The following is a 25,818-nucleotide window of genomic DNA, read 5'->3' as shown; positions in this document are numbered from 1 at the left end:
TATGGACTCACAAGGGCAAAGAGAGGTTGAGAAGCCTTGTCATTGAGTCAGCGATACCTGGGACTCTGAAATTGAGTTCCACAGAGAGCCATCTGTCAACTGTCCGCACAGCATACATTTTCTAAGCTTGCGCATTTGCTCGTCGTGAAAGGGACCTGTTATGAAAAATGCAAGAAGGCACTAGCCCAGTATCTTAACGATCTTTGGCGCTGTTAACATTGTACTTGCATCGGACTAATATGCTTTTCTGCAGCAAGTGTGGGAGAACCTGCGAAAAATTTAGAGGGGAGCTCTGATGAATTACTGTTGCGATTGTACAAAGAAATCGGAGCATGTGTGTGCATTTGTTTGGTTTTAAGTCTTTTTCAGTTTAAGAAGTGAGCTAAGGTGTATATTTTAACATGCATAATTACTAGCACATCCTCTAATGTCGTAATTTCATAATCTTTTCTATTTGTCAAGTTGGCACATCCATAATTTGATTGTCATGTCCTAAGATAACAGAGCAGCAATTTCCTTTTAACCGCCTCCACCTACTTGATGGTGTAACTATTTGATCTTTTAGGCGTCTATTTACTAAGCCACGTTAGCTTTCATGCTAACAGTGTACCATGATGATTTAGGACAGTGACCTGAGAACCTGGGGAATTGGGTTTGATTCCCACTGTAGCTTCTGGTGACTCTGGGCAAGTCACTTAACCATTTGTTGCTCTAGGTACAAAATCAGTACCTGTATAAACGGCTTTGACTGTAACCATAGAAATCCCATCCCCTTTTAGGTTTGTTTGCTGCATTAAGCAGCTAACATGGAACATGGTATTCTGGCATGCGGAATGGGTAGGGACTGAATTTTACCGTTATTGCTGTGGCCGTGCTCACTTGTTAACTGTTAATTTGACAGAAAACAGAGCCCTTAATAGCACCTCAGGAGATACCTCAAACTGCATTGTGGGTTATCGGCTTTACTAAAGAGCATTAAGCACTTGCTAGATTCAGTAAGGGATGGATTCTGTGAATGGCGGCGTTAATGGCGGCCATTTTTTTTTTTTTTTTAAATGGCCGCCAATCATGTCAATCACACAACGGCGCTGTTTACAGAATCACATCTTTTGTCAAAGGTAAGCGCTGGTAATGTAGGGTTTTAAAGGCATACATTTCCAGCATCTACCTTTTGATGAGAATCGCATCCATGGAAGCGTCGTAGGACACCTAAGGTTATTTCTGGCATTAACCACGCTTACTTTGTCCGTAGGCATTCTGAGGCACCTCTGTAGATGGGATGAAAGTTCTATTTTTCTGGGCGCCTTCAATTTTTTTTAAGCAATGTTAAAAATGTTCTAAAATAGCTTTTATCAATTAAATAAGGCACCATTTATAGCGCTGGTTCCCAACCCTGTCCTAGAGGACCACCAGTCAGTCAGGTTTTTGGGACAACCCTAATGAATATGCATGAGAGAGATTTGCATATAATGGAGGAGACAGGCATGCAAATTTGCTCCATGCATATTCATTAGGACTGTCCTGAAAACCTGACTGGCTGGTGGTCCTCCAGGATAGGGTTGGGAACCACTGATTTATAGAACATGGGCCTAAATGGTGCTGAAAAGTAGGTGCTAGGAAAAATTCAACCTCAGCGTTATTCTTTAAAGGGTGCATCAGGCTGAGTGCTCTGTATGGAATAGTGCATCATAGCGCATATTCTGAAGCCCAACTTTGAGTGTGACCACTTACACCAACTAAAATCTAGTGTAAATCCTGGCATTCAACTTGGACATGCAGCTCCCCCAAATTCTGTACCACTGTGCATAATTCTTTCAAACATACTTGACCCATCTATGTCCTCTTTTAGGTTGCACTTAGAGAATTTGGACATGGATCTTTATAGAATCTTGCACAGCCAGAGCCGTATGCAAATCCAAATTAGAGCCAATTGACCTCAATAATTAACAGCCAATTATTGATCATTGCTCATTAAATAACTGATTATGCAAACATGGATCTCAAGACTGTATACAATTCTAGGTGCCCAGATTCAGGTGCCATTTATAGAATCCAAAGGCAACATGCAGAAACAGGCTATTGCATGACCATGTTATGGGGTTTTGCCATAGTTTGCCTGTTTCCATATGTTAAACTGCTTGTTACTGAATTTTTTCATAATGTTTTTCTCGGGGGGGGGGCAATGGATGGAGAGTGGATGCAAAAGCAATAGTTAGCCCATCTCTATTGTATGCAAATCTGCCTCATGCATATTCATTAGGGATATCTTGAAAACCCAACTGGCTGGCGGTCCCCCAGGACAGGTTTAAGAACCACTGAGCTAGCCTAAAACACTTACTGCATGTTAATTGGCTAACACAGAGTTAATATGGAACCACTTATCACCTCTTCAATAGGTTCATCTGAATGATAACACATGCCTTGCAATGAAAAAACAATGTTTTTATGCTTGCTGCATGCTAAAATTTTGCTTTTATAACTGGTAAGCCCCAAACTTAACAGATAATCAGTAGAACAGCCCCTATGTTAACTGCCATAGCAACTCTCCCCTACAATGCTGCGAACACCGCCAGGAGTTGCCACAGATGTTTTGCAGTTGCTGTGTGTTTATTGTAGCTATTGCCTCATGGTAATTGCAAAACCTAACACACTTTTGTAAATAAGGGCCTTAATTTTTAATAAGCAAAGTAAACTTGCAAACACAGTGTCGAAAAATGCAACAAACATTTTCTTTCCTATGAATGTTCCGGATGAGGTTTGTGAATCTGAGCTTTTTTTTGAACTGGAAGCTTTACAGATGTTGCCCATTGGATTGGGAAAAAAAAAAAAAAATTGAGTCCCAGCATTCCAACAGACTGCTTGGAAATTACATGCATTGCAAGTGAGGTATCATGCCTTTGGTATTTCTCTGATGAGTTTTTAAGGACTGTGTCCCCAGAAAAACTGGCATTGCATGTGAAATTTCAGAAGGAGATGACTAACACCTTTCTAACTGTAAATGTGTTCACTGGTTTAATTTAAGTACAACCTAGAGAGGGGGAAGAGATGGATGATGGATGCTAAAGATATTGGTTTTCTTTTTCTTGTTTATCCAGTGCAAATAAAAATAGGTGTTGACTTTTATGGCCTCATGCCAATCTGTTATCGTCAACAGATATGTCTATTCACTATTGTTTTAACTGGGTAAACAGTGGTATGGGGGGGGGGGGGGGGTCAGCCCTATTCACAGGTAATTGTTAACATACAGGCTGTGCTGTCAGGCCCGGCGGCTGAAAATACATACCACACTGTCACTTTGCAAGGTGTTCAGAAAGAGGAATCCAGATGCAACGAAATAGCCGGCTCTGGGCTTGGGGAATGACCTTTTCTCTTTAATTTGCCTCAAAGGTTTAATTTCAGGAGGCAAGCAGGAATTGAATATCCCTAAGAATTAAATATTCATTTGGGACAAAATCCAATGAAATAATAAAACGGCATGAGATTATTTTTTTTTATTATTATTATTTAATTTTTAAAAGAAAAACACGAGTTGGCTTTAGAGCAGATCTGCACGTCTGATTGCTTGAGATGTAAATTGAATTCCACACCATAATATCTGTTAATTGCAAATACTTAAATTTTTCAGTGCCTTTCAAAAAAAAAAAAAAAAAAAAAAAAAAGAAAAGAAATAGATATAGATATATTTTTTTTGAGAGAGAAGTGTTGGTAGGGAACAACTGTTTTGTTACCACAACCCTCGGCGAGGCAGGGAAGGTTATTTGGTCTGCCCTGCAATAATTTACTCCTCTTTCATATGCAAACGATCCGCAGGTGAATATAAAAAAAAGCCCTATCAAGCTCATTTCACAGTTCTTAGCCACTTAGATTCTCTGGAGTCCATTTCCTCATTAGGAGTACTGCTCTCCAAAGCTAGCATAATTAAAATCTTTAACAGTTAGCAAAGTAAAGATGTTTGGCTGATCACATTGAGATGATTATCTGTCTATTGTAGTCTAAATGACAAAAATAAATTAAATTTAGACCTTGGCGGGGTGGGTTTTTTTTTTATTATGTATTTCCAATGAATATAAGTGTACACTGCCTTTTTTTTTTTTTAATTCAATACTCGAGGTTTCAGCTTACGTATTAGTCCATTATACCTCCTGTTATGTAGTCTGAAAATGGTAAATTGGCTGGGATAAATTGAAACGATGAAAGCTCATCAAATGTACATGCACATGCAGTTCTTCTGAGGTCACTGCGAATACTTGCACACAAAAAAAGCTCAACGTTTCCGGGAGATTTATTTTCAAGCTTCTCTACAAGAGCTTCAGACGACAGCATCCAGAGTCTGCTGGTTTCAGATTCCATACCAGGAGTTTAGTGGCAGTCCTATTCTGTGGTCAGGAAAACCATATCCAGTTAAAAGTACGCGGATAAACCCGCCCAATCATGCACAGGACGTCAGTGCGCTGGAGTTAAACACTGTCTTAAAGTGCTCCGAGGGAGAGTGTAGAGGGGGGGACCCCCCACACTTTACCTAGAAATGTTGACGCTCCTGTTGGGGGGAGTAGAACCCCACCATTACAGAAGAAAGTCATTTTTCCCTAAAAAAAAACAGGGAGAAAGGCTGTTTCCTCTGTAATGGGGATCCCCCCCCCCACTCCCCCTTGGAGCGCTTTAAAATAGTGTTTAAATCCAGCGGGTTGACGTCCTGCACGCGATAGTCTGGGCAGGGATTGTCTCGCGCGGTTTCGTCTATGTACCCAAGAAAACAGTGTATCAGCAGTGGTGATGGTATTACGTGCGTAAACCAAGGCACTGTCTAGACCAGGAGTGGGCAACTCCGGTCCTCGAGGGCCGGGTTTTCAGGTTTTCCCCAATGAATATGCATGAGATCTATTTGCATGCACTGCTTTCAATGCATATTCATTGGGGAAATACTGAAAACCCGACTGGATTCCGGCCCTTGAGGACTGGAGTGGCCCACCCCTGGTCTAGAATCTAGATTGTGGCTTTTAAAGTCCAGAGTCAGATTTTTATCATTGCAAAAAAGTGTAAGCACTATTTATTTTACTTATTAAAAATTTTATATGCCACCTAAACTCCAAGTAGTTTCCAAATATGAAACATTCATAAAATTACATTATCAACATAAAATCCTAACCACTGTTTCAATCATACTAAACAAACCCCCTTCTTTTACGAACACATAGCGTGGTTTTTTGCGCTGGCAGCGGCAGTAACCACTCCGGCGCTCATAGAATTCCTATGAGCGTCGGAGCGGTTACCGCCGCTCCTGGCACTAAAACCTGTGCTGCGCATTCGTAAAAGTAACATAGGTCTTTCTCTATGACCTCCATGAAGGCCGTTATAGACAACAGGGTTAGTAATAATTTCTTAAAATTAAAGCTTAAAATATTCTCTGCAACCTCTACATATAGGCATCAACATACAACTGGGGTTTTAATAATTTCTTAAAATTAAAGCTGTCGGTACATAATCTTAATTGTCCCAACAAGGCATTCCACATAAACAACACCAGCCACCGAAAACATTCTGGATTTTGTAGCCACATGGCAGACTATTCCACTAGTCGTCGTTCCCCACTGAAGGCCCTCCTTTAATTTTCGCCTCCTTTTGCCCCTGGGTTGTGTGACGGTGAGGTTAAAGAGTATTCTTGGTTTTGAATGCTCATGTATAATTTTTAAAAATGGGATTCTCCATGGAAATATTGACAAATGGGAAGAATGTGACCACTATGGCCAATGTACATAATATCACTGCTTGGAAATTTCTTTCAAATTTAAACGTGCCCTAAGGTCTGGTGTCCAGATGTCAACAAGAAACGTCATCTCTCCAGAGCTCAGACCTTATTTTATATTTCATTTCACTTTGGAATAGCTCGTTACCATTGATCTAAGGAATGACAGGGATAATGGTGCAACTTTTATAGAAACTTATACTTTTTTGTTCAGCAGACACATCCATCAATTAAGGGAGTAGTACTAGAAACCAAAATTAATGAGAAAGATAGGTGTGTTAATGAAATAATCATAGTATAATCAATTTGACTGTTAAAATTTTGAAAAGCATTTCAAGGAGACAATATGAATTCATAATTTATGTCTAAAAGTGATTAATAAAAACCGTATTTAATAACATAGCTATTTGTCATCATTTAAAAACTTAAGCATAAAAATTAGTCATTCTGCATGGAATATGCTGTCATAATGACCCAGTTGAATAGCTATAGGAAGACGCTGTGAACAGAAGAGTCTTTTTTTTTTTTTTTTTTTTTTTTTTAGAATTTTGGTTTTAAAAAGATGCATTATAGATGGATAAGTATCAATTTATAGTGTATAATAGAAAATATTAATTCTTGAATTTATTTTTTTGTTTTGTTCCATGTGTTTTGCTGGAAAATTGCTGTTAAAAAACTCTTCTGTTGCAGACTCATTTCACAGAAATAATCAAGTGTTACACTGCCTGAACCCTTGATATAAAGAAGAAGAAAAAAAAAAAGCAACCGTCTAACACTAGGCTTTGTTTACTGACTCTTTGATTTAATTACTGTTTGAAGAGGGACGAATTAGCTGTTAATTGATTTAATTATCCAATTTGTTTGTTTCAGGCATGATTCCAGCGGAACTGCAACAGCTCTGGAAAGAAGTAACGGGCGCCCACACCGCGGAGGAGACGGCGAACAATAACCACAGCACTTTGGACCTGTCCACCACTTGTGTCACCTCTTCAGCCCCTTCCAAAACCTCTCTGTTAATAAATGCACACGCTTCAACCAATGGGCAGCTGTCGATCGGCACTCTGAAACGGGAGAGGTGAGTGGGACTGAAGAGCTAGGCAAATTCACTGTGTCGTGGGGAGGGGGAGGGAGGTTGTGATGTTGCACGTAACATTTGGAAAAGAAGAGATGCCTGCTCTGTGTGGTGTTTGAACGCTTAGTGATTGCATTTGTGTCACTGCTATACGGGCACGTTTGAGTATGGTGCGTGCTCCTTTCATGTATGTTTTGAAAACCCAATACTTAAATAATCGAGGCATAATGTTAAGGTTCACCTCGTTGCCATCACCTAGTTTCTTCTGCAGATGATGTTGGTTGAATTTTTTTTTATTTTTCTTCTTTTTGCCATTCATTGTTGTACCAACTTAGCGTTCCAGAACTGAGAGGTCTTATGTGCTTTTGTCTATACAGTTACATATATGTGTTTGCATGAACTACAGGGTGATGTAGAGCAGTGTTTCTCAACTCGGTCCTGGAGTACCCCCTTGTCAGTCAGGTTTTCCAGACATCCACAATGAATATGCATGAACTCGATTTGCATACCCTGCCTCCGTTATATGCACATTTATTTCATGCATATTCATTGTGGATATCCTGAAAACCTGACTGGTAAGGGGATAATCCAAGACCGAGTTGAGAAACACTGATGTAGAGTATCTCTCGTATAATAATCCTTGGTAGTCAATAGGTGAATTCATATTCATTTTGTTGCACTGTATGATCTTATTAATCTGAAAACAGGTTTTTTGTTTAGTATAAATGCAAAAATGTGTCTTGATGAAATTATTTAAATAGCTTCCCATTAACTCCAGATATGTGATCATCTCTGGGAAAAAGGTGGCTAAAGTAGCAGGTCCAAAATGTTCAGAAAGCCTGTTTATGGGTCAATAAACAGTCTGAAAAAGTTACATGTTGGATCTTCTGTAACATTTCTATTTTTAAGATGAAAGGATGGGGTTTAGGCTGTTTTTTACAAATTGCTCTGACCGAATTGGACTGTCCGGCACTGTCTGGATATCGCCAAAGTAGTCCGAAAAGACACATTCAGAGGCACTGTCTGGCTATGGCTGCTAAATATGTCTCTCACCGGCACTTTTCTAGTTGGCAGTGTCACCCTAACCATCTTGGAGGGAAGTTATAAACGTGGACCATGATTAAGATGTATTATTTTATCACTGACTTGGCTATTTTAGCATAGGTTCTGTTTTATGCAACGAGATCCAATAACTGGGGTTAGCAGGAAAATAACAAGTCTTAATGGTAGGTCACATTGATAATGTTGTCTCTCTCCCCCATCCCCCATGTGCCTTTGACTATCAGTGGACTGACGCAGCTTTAAAAATAAAATGCAAATACTTAAAATTTTAATTCCTTTACTTTTTGCTCAATTGCATCTCATTCCAGACTGTGCAGTCATTTAATATCTGAGTTACAGCGCCCACCCGAACCCTAACCATGTACCTCCAACATTCAGACTGGTTAGCCTGGTGAATAAAGTTAGGGCAGCCTCTTTTCTGTCCTAACTTCATCCATCGCTATCGCGTTAAGGATCAGCTCTGCCCACGGTCTATTCAGCACTAACCTGGATAGTGCTGTGGCAATCCCCGATTAAGTGAACATCATTTTGGACCCTAACTTTTTACTCATATGGATGTTTTGGAAAATTGATATCTAGGATGTTTTTTTGCATTTTTATCATATTCCTTAGAATGCATTTGAAATACAGTTTTGTAAACACAATTATATCTTCTGCACAGTTAATTATGAGATGCAAAATAATTCTTCAGATGAAAATAATTCTTCACAAATTTATCTGCAACTGACTAGATATAAATATGTTTATACCATGGATATGGTCAAGGGAAATTTTGCCTCATCAATCTACTGTATTTCTTTGAAGGGGTGAATGAACACGTGGATAAAAGTGAGCCGGTTGATATTGTGTATTTGGATTTTCAAGGTACCTCATGAAAGACTTCTCGGTAATGTCCTATTATGGATTAAGAACTGGTTGAAAGACCGAAAACTGAGAGTAGGTTTAAATAGTCCATATTTTCATTGGAGAAGGGTAAATAGTGGGGTTCCCCAGGGAATCTGTGCTATGAAAGCTGCTTTTTAACATATTTATCAATGATCTAGAGATGGGAATAACTAGTGAAATAATTAAATTTGCTGATGATACAAAGTTGTTAAAGCACAAGAGGATTGTGAGAAATTGCAAGAGGACCTTGTGAGACTGGAAGACTGGGCGTCAAAATGGCAGATGATGTTTAATGTGAGCAAGTGCAAAGTGATGCACGTGGGAAAGAGGAACCTGAACTCTAGTTATTTGATGTAGGGTTTCACGTTAGGAGTCGCTGTCTAGGAAAAGGATCTAGATGTCATCATTGAGGATTTGTCGGTGCCTAAGAAAGCAATAAGAATCTTAAGAATTATCAGGAAAGGAATGGAAAACAAAGATGAAAATATTATAATGTCCTTGTATCACTCTGTGGTATGACTGCACCTCAAATACTCTGTGCTATTCTGGTGGCATTATCTCAAAAAAGATAAAAAGGAATTAGAAAAGGTACAAATGCTAGGAAGTTCTTTTTTACCCAGAGGGTGGTGGACACATGGAACATGCTTCCGGAGGATGTGATAGGCCAGAACTCTGTACAGGGGTTCAAGGAAGGTTTGGATAGGTTCCTGGAGGATAAGGGGATAGAGGGGTACAGATAGAACTTGAGGTAGGTTATAGAAGTGGTCAGAAACCACTTCACAGGTCGCGGACCTGATGGGCCACCACGGGAGTGGACCGCTGGGTGAGATAGACCTCTGGTCTGACCCAGTGGAGGCAACTTCTTATGTTTCTTCTTATGTACAGAGAAGGGTGACCAAATTGATACAAGGGATGAGATGACTTCCTATGAGTAAATGCTAAAGCGGCTAGAGCTCTTCAGTTTGGAGAAGAGATGGCTCAGGGGTGATATGATAGAATTCTATAAAATACTGAATGAAGTGGAAAGGGAATTGTTTTTCTCATGTTGTGAGCCACTTAGAACCTTCCCGGTATGGCGGCATATAAATAAATTATTATTATTATATGTGAATCGCTTGTTCACTCTTTCCAAAAATACTAGGACTATTAAATAGTAGGTCTTTAAGCAGATCGGAGAAAATATTTCTTCACTCAACATGTAATAAAACTCTGTACTTCATTGCTGGAGAATGTGATGAAATCGATAAGCTTAGCAGGGTTTAAAAAAGGATTGGAGAACTTCCTAAAAGAAAGGTCCATAGACCATTATTGAGATGGCTTGGGAAAATCCACTGCTTATTCCTAGGATAAGCAAGATAAAATCTGTTTTACTACTTAGGATCTAGCTTAGGTACTTGGGACCTGGGTTGGCCACAGTTGGAAACTGGATCCTTATGTTAACTTTCCTCATGGGAATGTATCAGTTTTCAAGCAGTGTGGATTCTCTCTAAGATTATTAATGTATTTTAATATTTCAGATCTCGTGCAACCTCTCTGCTGATTTTTTTTTTTTTTTAACTTATTCAGAAAGATTTTACCACTAGTATATTAAAATTGGGCTATGGCCATAGTATTTGAAAGTGGATGTCTGTCTTGCCTGTAATTCTGCATACAATTTAATTAGCTCTGTCGTTCTATTGTACTATAACAGTAGAAAAAAGGCACACAGCAAAGACTAGAAGTTCAAGTGAAAGGGTTGCAGTCGATGTGTTTGCCTTTCCTCCGCATCCTATAGGTGTATGTCATCCATTTGCTACACAGTGATTGAATTACATCTTTAGGCATAAGGAGGATTTGCCGGGGGGGGAGGGGGAGGGTGCTGGAAGAGGAGGAATGCATGCTGATGCACTTAAGGTCTTAGTTGCAGTCTTGGCAGGCACAATGGAGCCTTCCTGAATTTCAGATGACACTCACAAACACATCCTATTCAGATGTATTGCCTTCATTATCATTACACAAGGGGAGTGCATGTCTGCAATTAGTGGAGTCTGGGTGCTAGGGAAAAGACAAGGCATTTACAGTCCTTAACTCTTGAGATGTATTTCTGGAAGGAAAGCAGCCTTCACCATCCCATTCTCAAAGAGTTCAACCAGTCTTGATTTTTAGTCATTAAGTGATAGATTCAAGAAAAAGCATCAAAAGTTAGGTACAGAAACATTAAACATTAAGTATTTAATAACGGGAAAGTTGGACGCCAAAGCTAAATCGGTATTCTAGCACCTGACTTTATGTGCAAGTTTTTATGTCTTGTCAAAGGTTGGTGTAAATGCTTTTGCCTAAATAATTTACTGGAGATGAGATTTCAGGCAATGGAGCATCAGAGTCTGCAGTGGTGGCTTCACTCTCCAAACCTTTCGAAGAGGGGTCTGTTGAACTCCCCAACGTGGGCTGTGGTGGCTACCAATGCCAGCCTAATAGGCTGGGGAGCTCCTTGTGTTATACATCTAGCTAAGGGTCTCTGGACCCAGGAGGAGAGGCATTACTCCATCAATCTATTGGAAACTAGAGCAATACATGTGACTCTTCTGGAGTTTCAGGACCTTCTACAGCAGGGGTGTCAAAGTCCCTCCTCAAGAGCCGCAATGCAGTTCAGTTTTCAGGATTTTCCCCAATGAATATACATGAGATCTATTTGCATGTACTGCGTTCATTGTATGCTAATCCTGAAAATCCGACTGAATTGTGGCCCTTGAGGAGGGACTTTGACGCCCCTGTTCTAGAGCAAAACTACAGTGTGGTGTTGGACAAGTCCACAGCGATGGCCTATGTCAGTTGCCAAGGGAGGACGAAGAATCATGTGTTGGCAGATAAGACAACTCGGCTCATGCAGTGGGCAGAGAGACATCTGTCAGTTCTGTCAGCTGCTCATGTGGCAGGAAAGCAAAATGCACAGGCAGATTTTCTCAGCTAACACATTTTAGAGCCAAGAGAGAGTGGGCCCTCAGTTGCACTGCATTTGATATCATATTCCACTGGTGAGGGAGTTCCAGTGATAAATCTCATGGCAACTCCCAAAAACGCCAAAGTCCCTTGTTTCTTCAGTCACAGAAAAGAGCTCCGAGGGACTCGATGTTCTCTTTCAACCTTGGTCAACAGACCTGTTGTACGTTTTCCCCCCATGGTCTCTGTTAGGACACATTATCCAAAGAAGAGAGGCACACAATGGTCTGGTGATCTTGGTGATTCCAGATTGGCCGAGGAGACCTTGATATGCGAATCTGCTGCACCTCGTACTTGGTCCACCACTGAAGTTTCCTATCTCGGAGGAACTGTTGACCCAGGAACTGTTGATCCATGCCAGATCTGGATCAATTTTGTCTTATGGCTTGGCTCTTGAAAGGGCCAGGTTAAGTAAGAAAGGTCGTTATTACTATACTATGCTTCATTCTCGGCATCATTCTACCTCTCTGGCCTATGTGCAGACATGGAAATTTTTGAGGACTGTTGTGAGACACTTGGAATTTTAGCCTTGCATGCTTCAGTAAACCAGATCTTGGACTTCCTTTAGGATGGTTTTGCAAAGGGATTGACTTTGTCATCTCTTAAGGTTCAGATGGCAGCCCTGGCTTGTTTCAGAGGCAGAATTAAGGGTAAGTCTTTAGCTGCCCATTCAGATGTTGTCTGTTTTCTCAGGGGGGTTAACCACCTTTGTTCATTAAGGCATACACTTTTTCCCGCTTGGAATCTTAATCTGGTTCTTTCATCATTGGTGTGTCTGCTCTTTGAGCCTCTTTCCTCCTGTTCACTTAAAGATCTTACGCTGAAGTCAGTGTTCTTGATCACAGTTTCCTCAATTAGACATTTTGCAGAATTGCAGGCTCTTTCATGTAGAGAGCCTTTTCTATAGTTTTCTAAAGAAAAGGTGGTCTTGGGTACAGTTCCTTCCTTTGTGCCTAAAGTGTTGACGTCATTTCATTTAAACAAGCCAGTGGTCTTACCCACCTTAGGCTCCTCCAGGAGTTCAGAGGATCAATGTAGCTTGTGTAAGTTGGATGTTAGGAGGATCCCAAAGGAGTATATTCATCGGACAGAAGAGTTTCAGTATTCAGACTGCCTTTTTGTTCTTTTTAGGAGGTGGTTGTAAAGGTCTGGTGGCATCTAAAGCTGGATAAAAGAAGCAATTTCTTCTGCTTACATTCTCGGTGGTTGTTCGGTTTTGGAGGGAATTCGAACACATTCCACGAGGGTCAGGCTTCTTCCTGGAATGAGTGTTCACTCATATCTCCATTAGACATTTGTTAAGCGCCAGTTTGGTCTTCTTTGCATTCTTTTGTTTGTCATTACAGGGTAGATGTTCAAGCTAAACAGGATGTAGTTTTTGAGCAGTGTGTTATTTTCCCTAAACAGTACTACTTTGTTACTTCCCAACAGTTTCTTTGGGCTGGGCTGGAGGGACACTAAGGGCCAGATTCTCAAAACTTAAGGTTGTCTTTAACACGGTCGCTAAGCTGGTTCCAGCCAGTTTAGCCTGCATGCGGACGACCTAGCAAAATTTTTCAATGAAAAGGTTGCTACTATAAGAAGCTCTTTTCCATCAGCAGTCACTTACAACTCTCTGGTGCCCAGTGACACCAACCCTATCCCAGTAGACAGATCCTGGACAGTCTTTGAACATGTATCCGAAGCCAGGTTTCTAAATTGTGCCACAAATTAAGATCCTGTAAATGTGCCCTGGACCCGTTTCCTTCTTACCTATAAGAGAAAATTCCCGGGCAGGCTATTTCATCTCTCACCAGACTTATAAACTGTGCCTTACTATCAGGCCTATTTTCCGTGGAAATGGGACACATCGGCCTGAGCCCATTACTGAAAAAAGCAGATCTAGACCCATCCTCATCATCTAGCTATCATCCTATAGTGAATATTCCTCTCCTGATCAAAATTTTAGAGGCTATAATATCCACTCAGCTCTCATTTTATTTAGAGATTCTCCATTCTCTTACCTTGCCAATATGGCTACAGACCAAATTTGATTACCGAATCCCTACTAGCCTCATTAATTTCAAAGGTTCAACAACTACACTCTTGTAATAAGTTTGCAGTCCTATTACAATTCGATCTATCTGCGGCCTTTGATGTTGTCCACCACGATATTCTAATTTACCAACTTTCCAAGACAGGCATTGATTCCAGTCTTAAGACTGGTTCTCGAAATTCTTACGATCCCGCTCTTACACTGTTAACATGAATGGCACCATGTCTTCTCCTTTTCAACATCTATATGTCTACTTTGAAACTCTTCCATCTATCTCCCTTTGAAACATTATATACATATGCAGATGACATCCTTGTCCTTCTTGAAATAGATTCGAACCTTACTAACCTCACTGAGAATATAATAGCATGCATAACGAAACTCCAATCCTGGGCCCTCACTGTACAAATGAAGCTGAATAAGTCCAAAACAACATTTTCATTAAATGACCATCTCAACTCTCTGGTAAAAAAAATGTTTTTTTTAGTCTTCACATGTTGAGAAAAGTGAGATCCTGCTTCCACCAACAACATTTTGCTGTCCTTGTACAATCAATCATTCTTTCCAGACTGGACTATTGTAACTCCGTCTATCTAAGTCTAACCAAGAAAAATCTTCAAAGACTTCAGCAGATCCAGAATACTGCGGCTAGGTTGATCTTCGCAAAAAGTAAATTTGATCATGTCTCCCCGCTTTTGTCAAAACTTCACTGTCTTCCAGTAATTTCTAGGGTTCTCTTTAAATGTGCCTGCCTAACATTCAAGATTCTGCATGGTATTCTTCCTCCCCTAATTCCAGTATCTTGGAATTCTTCGAGACCTGACACTACCAGATCCACCCAAAAACTTAAATTATCTTTCCCCTTGTTAAAAGGCATCATCTGTGCAGGAAAATTAGGGAGAGGATGCAGTATATAAACTTAAGGTTTAATTTTATCAATGCGGCTTATCGCGGTCTTTAGCGAGCTTTCTAGCAGTCTCCGATACTGCCATGCAAATGGGCTCTTGAATATTGAAACGAGCACTCTAGTGGATTCCTAAACATCACCAAGTCATTCTCCAAGAGCGGCATTGGCTTTTGGAGACAAAAGTAAGCAACTTGTCCGAGGGTGCCGTAACAGTGCCAGCATTGTTAAAAGTGCATCGCGTAGCTTGTATTTTGACTGTGGCTAATGAAACAAAATTAAAATTATATGATTCATGTAAATTATAGTCTTTTTTTTTAGGGGGGAGTGGTAAATGCACACTTCTTGAGTGTCATGAAATATAGTAGTTTTATTTATGATGATATATATGAGAGTCAGGGTTGTTGTTTTATTTTTTACATATTTTATTTGTAATAGTAATGGTGGTGTATATTTTTTATGAATTTGTATTTTTCAGTTTGCCTGTAATATTGTATTTTTATGATGTATGACTTATTGTATTGTTATCAGGGGTCAGTGTTCAGCCACCATGTCAGGCTAGGTAAATCCTAGCCTACATTAGAGACGCCTAGAATGTAGGCGTGATTCTGTTAGAGACGCCTAATGCATGATTGACACATCTAGATGCCGACTTTGTAGGTGCTATTAACAGAATCTGGCCCTAAATGCCTTCCAGTGTGCTTTTATACCAGTATATGGCAAACTGTGTGCTGAGATTCAGTTTGTGCCGGCGAGGAGGGGAGGCACTGGCCGACCTAGAGCAGGCCTCCTTGAAGGCCGAATCCAGTCGGATTTTCAGGATTTCCCCAATGAATATGCATTGAAAGCAGTGCATGCACATAGATCTCATGCATATTCATTGGGGAAATCCTGAAAATCCGACTGGATTCGGCCTTCAAGGAGGGACTTTGGGGACCCCTGCTCTAGGTAGTCCTAAGGGTAGTCAGCCGGCGCCTCTCCACACCTCTCCTCGCAGGGTTAGCAAGCTCAGGGCCCTTTCTGGAGGGCCTCCGCTCATCATGCGATGTCATCACATTGAGGTCCGCACATGTCCTGAGGCCCTCCAGCCGCGACCCCGAGTTCAGTGTGCTGCAGCTTCAAAAAGTTTGCAACGCACTGTTTAATATTAATGAACAAACATCAACACTTCTTCCTTCTTGTGCATGGAATTTAAAAGGTCTGGGTAGCTTGTGTGGGGTTGTTGGGTTTTTTTGTACATTTTCCTTCTGTGTAATCAATAGAGGCACATGTATGTTGTAAAGTGATTTCTCTTCATTAACAGGCGGATACTAAACTGTTGCTAGCCAAATGGCAGGCGTTGCCGTTGTCTCTGTTGGGGAGAATTCATTTATTTCGTATGGTTGTTTTCCCGAGGTGGCTTTACGTTCTTTAGACTCTTCCCCTTTCTTTGTTGCAGAGGGATATTCATTCCCTTACCTCCCTATTGATCCGGTTTTGTTGGGGTGGACGTAGACCTAAACTGAAATGGTCCCTGTTGGTGGGGCCTGCCCACGGGGGTGGTTTGGGGGTGCCTGATATCAGGGTTTATAACCAGGCTTGTTTGCTTCGTCATCTTAGTGATTGGGTGTTAGGTACCTCTTTTTATACGGATCTCTCTCTGGAGCGGGATCATTTCTATCCTCTTCATCTCTTGTATCTCCTCCATGCCCCGTTGTCTAAACTACCGCGACCCTGTAAGCGTAGTATTTTGTTTCAGTCCTTGTGGACAGTGTGGCATCAAATCCTTCGGTTGTGGAATCAGGACGCTCATTCTAGTGTATTTCTACCGTTGGCGGGGAATTTAGCTTTCCCTCCGGGGGTTGGACCCTCCGTGTTCGGTCGTTGGAGGGCGCGGGGGGTGGAACAGTTGCGGCATGTTCTGCGGGATGATGGGTCTCTCTTACCTTCTGCTGAGTTGGCGGGGAGGGGGGTCCCTGAGATAGGCCTTCCATTTGCCTATTGTCAACTTAGTCACTATGTGGCTTCCCTTCAGGGGACTTCCTTGCAGGGGGATTTTGGGACCCAGCTCTGTACTTTTTTGGCTGCAGATCCTGATACTAGGGTCTCTATATCTGCTTTGCATGGCCGGATTCTGGCCCTTTGCCCGCCTAGGGTTTTCCCTGGTATTTTGGAGGCATGGCAGCGGGACTTGGGTAGGGAATTGGGGGACAATTTCTTGTTAAAAACCCTGAACCGAACTGCGGGTTTGGTACATAGTGCTGAGTTACGTGAATGTCACTTTCGAACTGTCCTGAGGGCCTATGCTTCCCAGAGTCAGGCTTACCATATGGGTTGCGTTGATACTCAGTTATGCATCCGCTGTACGGTGGAGGTAAATTCTTATTTTCATGGTATTTGGAGTTGTGAGGGGATTCAGACCTTCTGGATGGAAATGGCCTCCTTTTTACAGGGCTTGTTGCAGACCCCTGTGCCAGTATCCGTGCAGTCTATGCTGTTTGCCCATTTCTCATTCTTGTATATGTACAATTCTTATGAAAAATTATTTCTTAGTAAATGTTTTATTTTGGGGAAGAAATGTATTTTGTGTTGCTGGCTGTCATCTGAACCACCTTCATTCTGGTACTGGAGGAATCGCCTTCATGAACTTTAGGTTTGGGAGGCCCGTTTGGCTCGTCCTTCTCGACGCCGGAGCAGAGATTTTGTTCACACTTGGACTCCATATTTGAACATTTTGACTCCTGAGAGTCGTAGTCGGGTCTTGAATAGACTCCACCTCTGAACCTGTGTTTCGCGGTGTCTATGCTGTTCCCTGCTTACGAGTTTATCTGTATCTGTGGGGGGATGGGGAGGGGTGGGTGGGGGGTAGGGGCTTCTTTGTTGGGGGTGGGGGTATGGTGGGTCCGGGGAGGACATAAGAGTCCAGTCCTCCACGGGTGTTTGATGAAAATGTATCCCATGGTTGTTATTGCCGTTGTATTTACTGTTGCTTAATAAAATAGATTTGAACTAAAAATAGACCTACAAAGGGAATGGTTAATAGGTACTCTCCGGCTTGTCATTGGAGGCTGTATGACTGAAGAAGATAAATATTCCTTTGGGAAACTATTTCAGGAACAGAGAACCAGAAATATTAACCAGATAATTCCCCCAACTGTAATTTCACTTGTTTGTGTGTGTGTGTGTTTTTGTTTTTTAAATCACATCTTGACGGGTCCTTAAATGCCATTTCAAATAAGGAGTATAATATCTGAAGCACAGCTGGTGCTAATATAGGACAGTCCCCTAGGCTCATGTCGCCAAGAGTTGTACAGCTTGTTCAGTGTCTGCATCCATATGGCCATCTGTCCCATTCATAGAAAGACATTGTCAGTGTGCCGGTGGGTGCTGTTGAGGATACTGGGGGGGAAAAAAGTCTATTTATTTATTTCTCAATAGCCTACTTAACACAGGTTATTTCATTCCGGAAGACAAATCAGAATGTTGAAAGAATTGGGCTTTGAGCGCAAACCACAAGTCTTGCTGGTTTATAATTATTCCCCCTGAAGCAGCACGAGCTTAACCTAGTAGGTGCAGTTCGATTTTGCTTGCAACACGTCTTGCCAGGCAAAAATATGTCCTGTCTGTTTACATTGCATTAAAAGCAAAACGCTATCAGTTTCTTGTATAAAATGCCCTTTAGTTAATTATTAGTCTTATCTCCGATTAGTTAGAAAGGATCCAAGATCATCTCCTCCTACTTAGTCAAGCCACTGGAGAAGCACTGTTCCAGTACTTGATATCACCAAGACTTTTTCCCCATGCTGTGTGCATGCAGACAGCTTAGTAAATTAGGCTCTTAGATTTGCCGTGTGCAAAAAGCAAAGATCTAAAACCTCTTTTTTTTTTATAGCAGACTTTCTAATCAATTCTCTTCTCTTTTGTGGGTAGCCAAACATTTTGCAGTAACTTACCTACCTTCCCCGCTCCACAGGGATGCACAGCTGCTGAAGAATCTGGCGAGACAGGGACTTTGCAGCTGTATTCAATAAATCTTCAAAAACTGAACCAGAAAGAGCGTAACGATAAAACTCCTTCACTTGCCAGCACACTGCTAATATTTTGACCAATTATGCTAGCGCTCGGGAAAATATAGTGAGGTACGTTTTCAGGGGTTGAATTGTTCAAGGCCATTCACGCGGGTGACCAGCAACTTGGCCAGGTAAAATGATGAAGCTAAAAATTGCCCCTGATCAAGTAGAAGTATACACCACCTTCCACAGTGCGGAGGAAAAAAAAAAGAGGTGCTCCCTTAGGGGTGTTAGTTCAGGAGAAGAAAACAGGATGCACACGTTTTATTTTGGCTGTGTTGTACGCTTTCTGCTGCCTGCACAAATAAGAGATAATTTGATAACTCTGAGTCTATAAATAGGCTCCTAGTGGGGGGGTGTTTGTTATGAGCCTATACTATAAAGGACTGTAAGCGCCTACTTTCCTTTGTAGAATACTAGTGTGACAGCAAAAATGATGTGCCTATAATTTAGACACAAGCACTTTTATCAGCCTTAGAGCTGGCATAATTGCTCTCACCTAAATGCTGGTGGTATAGAGTACTATAAGATACAAGAAAACAAATGGGCAGGACAGCGTGTCAAAGTAGCTCCTGATTGGTGTAACCATGACTTTAGTACCAGGAAGAGGCGGTCGGAAAATACCGTGAATTTGTGAACCGCAAATTTGCGGGGGTTTACTGTATACACTCTTGTTCCACTTATAAGCTTTAATGTAATCATCTAATTCCCAATGAGCCATTTCTTTCATACTGGACTTCCAGGCCACCAAAGGAGGAGGTGATTCATTCATCCACTGGCATACAACTCTTCTCTTCACTAGCATTAATGCAACTGAAATAATTTACACTGCATTACAGACAGCCCTTGATGTTCCATTGTAGTGGGGTTACCCCTAATCAGAATCTCATAAGACCATTGTATCGGTCGTCCTAAAGTAGCAACTATAATATCTAGAACCCTATTCCAGTTAAGGACCCAAAGACAAACATTCATCCAGCATGTGAATTGGAAGTACCTAGTACAGCTTTGCATTTTTCACACTCCTCCCCGGACTAGTCCTGCCTGGCCACCCCCTACGTTTAATAAAGTAAGCCCTGTGAAGCATCTTAAATTGACGCTCTTGCAACTGGGCATTGTGGGAGCATGAAGTTATCTAGGCAAATCAAGTGATTTGGGGTTAATTTATGTTTATCATTTTTGGTCAGCTGTTATGGATTTGGCATTTATGTTCTGTTTGTATGACCGAGGTATTCTGTTAGAATGATTTTTTTATGCAGCATTGTGTAGTAATTTGGCTTATTCAATTGTCTCAGTAATGAAGGGGATATTTGTGAGGGGGAGTAGAGGGGAGACGGGCTTTGCTGATCCTTGTTCTGTATTTATGATTTACAAAATGATGGTTCTACAGAATATTGTTTCTTTCTATTCTTGAATAAAATGATTTCAATATAAAATCATAACTCTTTGAGGCTTGTGCGGATGGGACCAGAAAGTGTTCCTGGGGATGGGACAAGGGACAAACTTAGTCCCCATATTATTCTCTAGCTGCCACTTTCACTAATATAAATATCATAAAATGTTGTAATCATCAAAGAATTTGATATCAAAATATATTCTAAAAGTAAAACATATCCTTAAAAAATGGGTTAATCAAATTTATCTGTAAAATAAGAAATTTAAGCATTGTAATACTGGCATAACATAACAATTTAACTCTATTAGGAGTTGAAGTCGGCACATTTTCACCGACTCCAACTTCAGTAACCTCAAAATTGCTTCTGACTCCATAACCTTGCATTATTGTAAAGATTTATGCATGCAATTGGCTGATAATGGTAGCTTGTATTTTATGGAATTGCCCCATTTATTTAATTTTTTTTTTTTTTAGTATTTATATATCACTTATAGCCTAAGTGGTTTACATTCAGGTACTCAAGCAGGCTCACACTCTAACTAATGTACCTGGGGCAATGGGGGGATTAAGTGACTTTCCTAGGGTCACAAGGAGCAGCATGGGATTTGAACCCACAACCTCAGGGTGCTGAGGCTGTAGCTCTAACCACTGTGCCACACACTCCCATAATGGATGCAAAGCAGGCACAGAGCTGTGGTCCATGTGTACAAACATGGTCCTTATGTACATTGCCAGATGTCCTAATGAAAAATGTCCTTTCCATCTTTAAAAGGAATACACGTCCTCGGTGGGTTGGAATGTATTTTTCAATTCTCAATTTGAGTGTAGTTCTTAGATATAATTATGGGGGGAGGGGGTGATGATCTTTTTGTCATAGATTATAATTGTAATTGTATTTAAGTGCTTTTATAGAATTATATGATTGTATTTTATTTTGCACTTACATATGGCTTTAAAATGAATAAAGAAATTTTTTAAAAAAGGAATAAAATCTATTGGCATTATTACTCGATCCTTCTCATCTACTTTTACAGCGATTGGAATGGGATTCCCTCTTGTGTTAGAACTCTTCTCTCTTTCCAGATTTTCCATAAATCTATGAAAACGTTGTTATTTCAACAGTTCTTAGAAAATTGTTCTAAGGAAAGTTAGTTGTCTTCTCTCTAGGGTGTTGGATGAGGGTCTTTATTAATAAGTTAATCGAAAGATTATCAATTTTTATGTGAACTGAGTCGAGTTCCTTTTGGGGAGATGATTTAGATTAGATTTAGATTAGATTAGATTTAGATTAGATTATTAGGGTAATTCTCAAAAGGTGTCGAAACGTCAGGTGGCTAAAATGTGTGTGCTAAGTAGGCATGGCTAGGGAGCAGAGAATAGAAGTGGTTGGTCTTGGGTGTCCTTAGGCGTCCGAGATAGGCACCGCTAGGCATGATTCTATAAATGACACCTAGTGGTTGATTGACAACCGCATGGACCAACGCCTAAAATTTAAGTGCAGTTAGGCACCGTTTCTAGAATCTGACCCTTAATGCTAGCTGAATGGCTGGTGTAAACGTTCTGACAATATTCAGGCGCGTAACTGACAATATTCTATAACTGTAGCGCATACATGCGCAGCATGCCCCTTTCTAATCGTGTGCTATGGATTTTGTGCGCTCAGTTTGTATAATACCAATTAAAGGCAGTTAATTGGTGGTTAATGCCAATTTGCAATTAATTTACCAATTATATGCATAACTGGCAGTGTTCTTTAACTTATGCATGCAACTTTGCTATAGAATTAGGGGGTACTTAAGTGCATACGTGCACATCTACCCAGGTGCGCTAGGCAGCTACCCTTTCCTTTATAGCCCTCTGTACAGCTACGAGGGTTCTTCAAAAAGTCTCTGCACTTTTCATATTTTTGTGGGAAATGGTTGGAGCGGGAGAAGTAGTAAGACAGGTGTGTTAGCTGTGATGAACATCTGGAAAGAAACGAACTTTTGAAATCAACCCAACATGGTTTCTGCAGGGGGAGATCGTGCCTAACGAACTTATTGCACTTCTTCGAAGGAATTAACAAACGGATGGACAGAGGAGACCCCATAGAGTTTCAAGTTTCGAGTTTAATAAAATTTGATGGTTCGCCTATTAAATCTAAGCGAATTACATAATAAAAAGGATAATAGTATAAAACAGTAAAACAAGTTATTTTACATTAACAATTTTCAAAGGGCTATGACAGATTGACAATACAGACGAACTAAGAAACATTAGGAAAGGACATTAGGGAATAAAAGTTACAAATTGTTGTTTCCTCAAGGGAAGAAAGGGGTATAATATGGGTAGGACCAAACGATTAGGTTGGGGAAAGTGTGTGAAGAAGTATTAATTGTTTAGCTGTACGCGGAAAAGTTGTTCTAAAGGTTAAATGAAGATTTGAAGAGATATGTTTTTAGATTAGTTTTAAATAAATTAAGATCTTTGATGTTTCTGATATAAAGGGGGAGGGTATTCCAGGTGAGAGGAGCCATAACTGAGAAGATATCATGGCGTCTAGTTCCTATTATTTTCAATGAGGGGACCATTAATAGACCTTGAGTATTGGACCGAAGTGAACGTTTTGAAGTATGAGGAATTAGGAGCCGATCTATAAACTGTGGCTCATTAGTATCTAGTGTTTTAAATACCAGTAATGCTATTTTATATGTTGTACGTTGGTTGATGGGCAACCAATGAGATTCTATGAGATAGGGAGTTACGTGATCATATTTTTTCCCATGATGGATTATTTTGATGGCGATATTTTGTATTATTTGTAATCGTCTTTGATCCTTCTGGGTGATGTTCATGAAAAGTGAATTACAATAATCGAGTCTGGATATTATAAGGGAGTGTATTAAGATATTTAGGGATTTTGGTTCCAGATATTTCGACATTGAGCGGATTAAACGTAAACGGTAAAAACAGCTTTTAACTGTGTTATTGATATGCTCATGATAAGAGAATTTGTCGTCGATTATTTCTCCTAATATCTTGAGGGATTTGACGAGTTCAATTGCTGTATTGTCAATTGAAAAAGGCATAGAAAGATTTAAGCCTTGTTTAAACGGAAAGAACAACGCCTTTGTTTTTGATATGTTTAACGCAAGCTTATTCTGAGTAAGCCAATTTTTGATTTTTTCTAATTTTTGATTGATTTGTATTATTTCATTGGAGTTTTCCGGATTGACTGGATGAATCAATTGAATATCATCCGCATAGGCGTACGTCGTGAAGCCTATAGATTGACTAAGGCTGAGTAGTGGAGATAAGAAAATATTAAACAGCAATGGAGACAAGATTGAACCCTGAGGGATTCCATAGTTATGTGAGAATGGTGTAGAGGATGAATTATTAAAACGTACCGTCGAGGTCCAGTCAGTTAGAAAGGAAGAGAACCAGTGTAGTGCTGAGTCACTAACACCTATTGATTGCAGCCTATCTAAGAGGAGGAAGTGATCTATGGTGTCGAATGCCGCTGAGAGGTCAAGGGAAAAAAGGATAACTGAGTTATGGTGGTCTAGATTATAGATGATATTTGTTGTTAGTCCGATTAAGGAATATTCGGTACTGTGGTGTTTCCTAAAACCCGTTTGGTTAGGGTGAAGTATGTTAGTGGATTGGACAAAATCTACTAACTGGTTGAATATCACCTTCTCAGTGATTTTTGCTAAGAACGGTATGTTGGCAATGGGACGGTAATTGGTTGGGTCATCAGGGCTGATTTTATGATCCTTTAATATAGGAGAAATTATAGATGTTTTCCAGGTCTTAGGTATAGTCCCGGTAGAGAGACTTGTTTTGATAAGAGTTTGTATGAGTGGTCCAAAGCAGGAAAAATATTTCTTTAAGATAACTGGAGGGATAATCTCTGAAGGGGAGCTCTTTAGATTTGTTTTTAGAATGATTGATTTGATTTCTGTTAGAGTAGGAATTTTAAAATTGGAACATTTGGAGCAGGGAAGGATATAGTTATTGTTTGTTTCAGTAGGGGCAATAGTTGAAGTGGTTGCAAATTTGGTACGTATTTTAGTAATTTTATTGCAGAAAGTATCTGCAAGAAGTTGAGCTGAAAGGATTGAATTTTTATTTTCTTGTTTTGAGGTTGGGTTAAAGGATTTTATAATAGAAAATAGAATGGATGAGTTTTTAGCTGTCTTAATTTTATTGGTATAATAGTTGCATTTAGCTTCATTTATTTTGATTTTGTAAAATTGAGAAAATTCTTTGAAAGTTTTCATATTGTTAACGGTTTTATTTTTACGCCATTTTCTTTCTAGGGATCTAAGTTGCCTTTTAATAAATGTAAGTTCTGGTGTATGCCAAGGGTTTTGGACTTTTTTATTAGATAGTGTTTTAGTGATGAGGGGGACTTCTTTGTCAAGAAGGGTGTGAATTGTGTCATTCCATGAGTTAAGTTGATCTTCAAGAGGATCTGTCTCAAGGATTGAAGGCCTTGAGAGAAGGAAAGAAGCAACTGACGATAGTTCTAAATGTGTGTAATCGCGATATGTTATTTGTTTGGGTAAAAAGATCGGAGGTATTCTCTTTTTTAACAATAGATTAAATGAGATAAGATGATGGTCGGTCCAGGGGACTGAAGTATTAAGAATATTAGAGTAAGAAAGAAATTCCGTTTTTGCAATAAAAATCATATCCAAGATATGACCTGCCAAGTGTGAAGCCTCATGGATAAGAGGTAAGAAGTTAAGAGCGTCAGTGTAGGTTAGGAGTTCCTTGATGAAAGGATTAGTGAGTTCATCAAAATGAAAATTGAAATCGCCCAGAATTAAAGGATTTTCAGAAGAGGAACTGAAATCAAAGATCAGATTTTGTAGTAGATATAAGTTATTTTGCACGACATCATATACCTTGATTTCCAAAAAGCCTTTGACAAGGTGCCTCACAAACGTCTACTCCGGAAACTGAAGAACCATGGAGTGGACGGAGACGTACATAGATGGATCAAAAACTGGTTGGCGGGTAGGAAACAGAGGGTAGGGGTGAAAGGCCACTACTCGGACTGGATGAAGGTCACGAGTGGTGTTCCGCAGGGCTCAGTGCTCGGGCCGCTGCTATTTAATATATTCATAAATGATCTAGAAACAGGCACGAAGTGTGAGATAATAAAATTTGAGGACGATACAAAACTATTTAGTGGAGCTGGGACTAAAGAGGAATGTGAAGAATTGCAAAGGGACTTGAACAAATTGGGGGAATGGGCGGCGAGATGGCAGATGAAGTTCAACGTTGAGAAATGTAAAGCATTGCATGTTGGAAACAGAAACCCGAGGTACAACTATACGATGGGAGGGATATTATTGAATGAGAGTAACCAAGAAAGGGACTTGGGGGTAATGGTGGACATGACAATGAAGCCGACGGCACAGTGCGCAACAGCCGCTAAGAAAGCAAATAGAATGCTAGGCATAATCAAGAAGGGTATTACAACAAGGACAAAAGAAGTTATCCTGCCATTGTATCGGGCGATGGTGCGCCCGCATCTGGAATACTGCGTCCAATATTGGTCTCCGTACCTTAGGAAGGATATGGCGTTACTCGAGAGAGACTTGGGTGTGCTGGTGGATGCATCACTGAAGCCATCTGCACAGTGCGCGGCAGCCTCGAAAAAAGCCAACAGGATGCTGGGCATCATAAAGAAGGGCATA

At 40.4% G+C, this 25,818-nt stretch overlaps 1 protein-coding gene across 13 annotated transcripts in view; it reads left to right on the top strand.

Annotated features, from left to right (window-relative positions):
• Positions 1-25,818, top strand: part of FOXP1 (forkhead box P1) — an 825,883-nt gene that overhangs the window by 658,817 nt on the left and 141,248 nt on the right. For all 13 annotated transcript variants that reach the window (XM_033926373.1, XM_033926372.1, XM_033926366.1 and 10 more), the window contains one exon: positions 6,614-6,818. In XM_033926373.1, the coding sequence (XP_033782264.1) occupies positions 6,614-6,818 (205 nt within the window). The remainder of the gene's footprint in view (positions 1-6,613; positions 6,819-25,818) is intronic.

This window comes from Geotrypetes seraphini, chromosome 17 (genome assembly GCF_902459505.1).
Source record: "Geotrypetes seraphini chromosome 17, aGeoSer1.1, whole genome shotgun sequence".
NCBI classification, from domain to species: domain Eukaryota; kingdom Metazoa; phylum Chordata; class Amphibia; order Gymnophiona; family Dermophiidae; genus Geotrypetes; species Geotrypetes seraphini.
The sequence above is the reverse complement of the archived record's forward strand: the minus strand, read 5'-3'. Positions and strand labels throughout refer to the sequence as shown.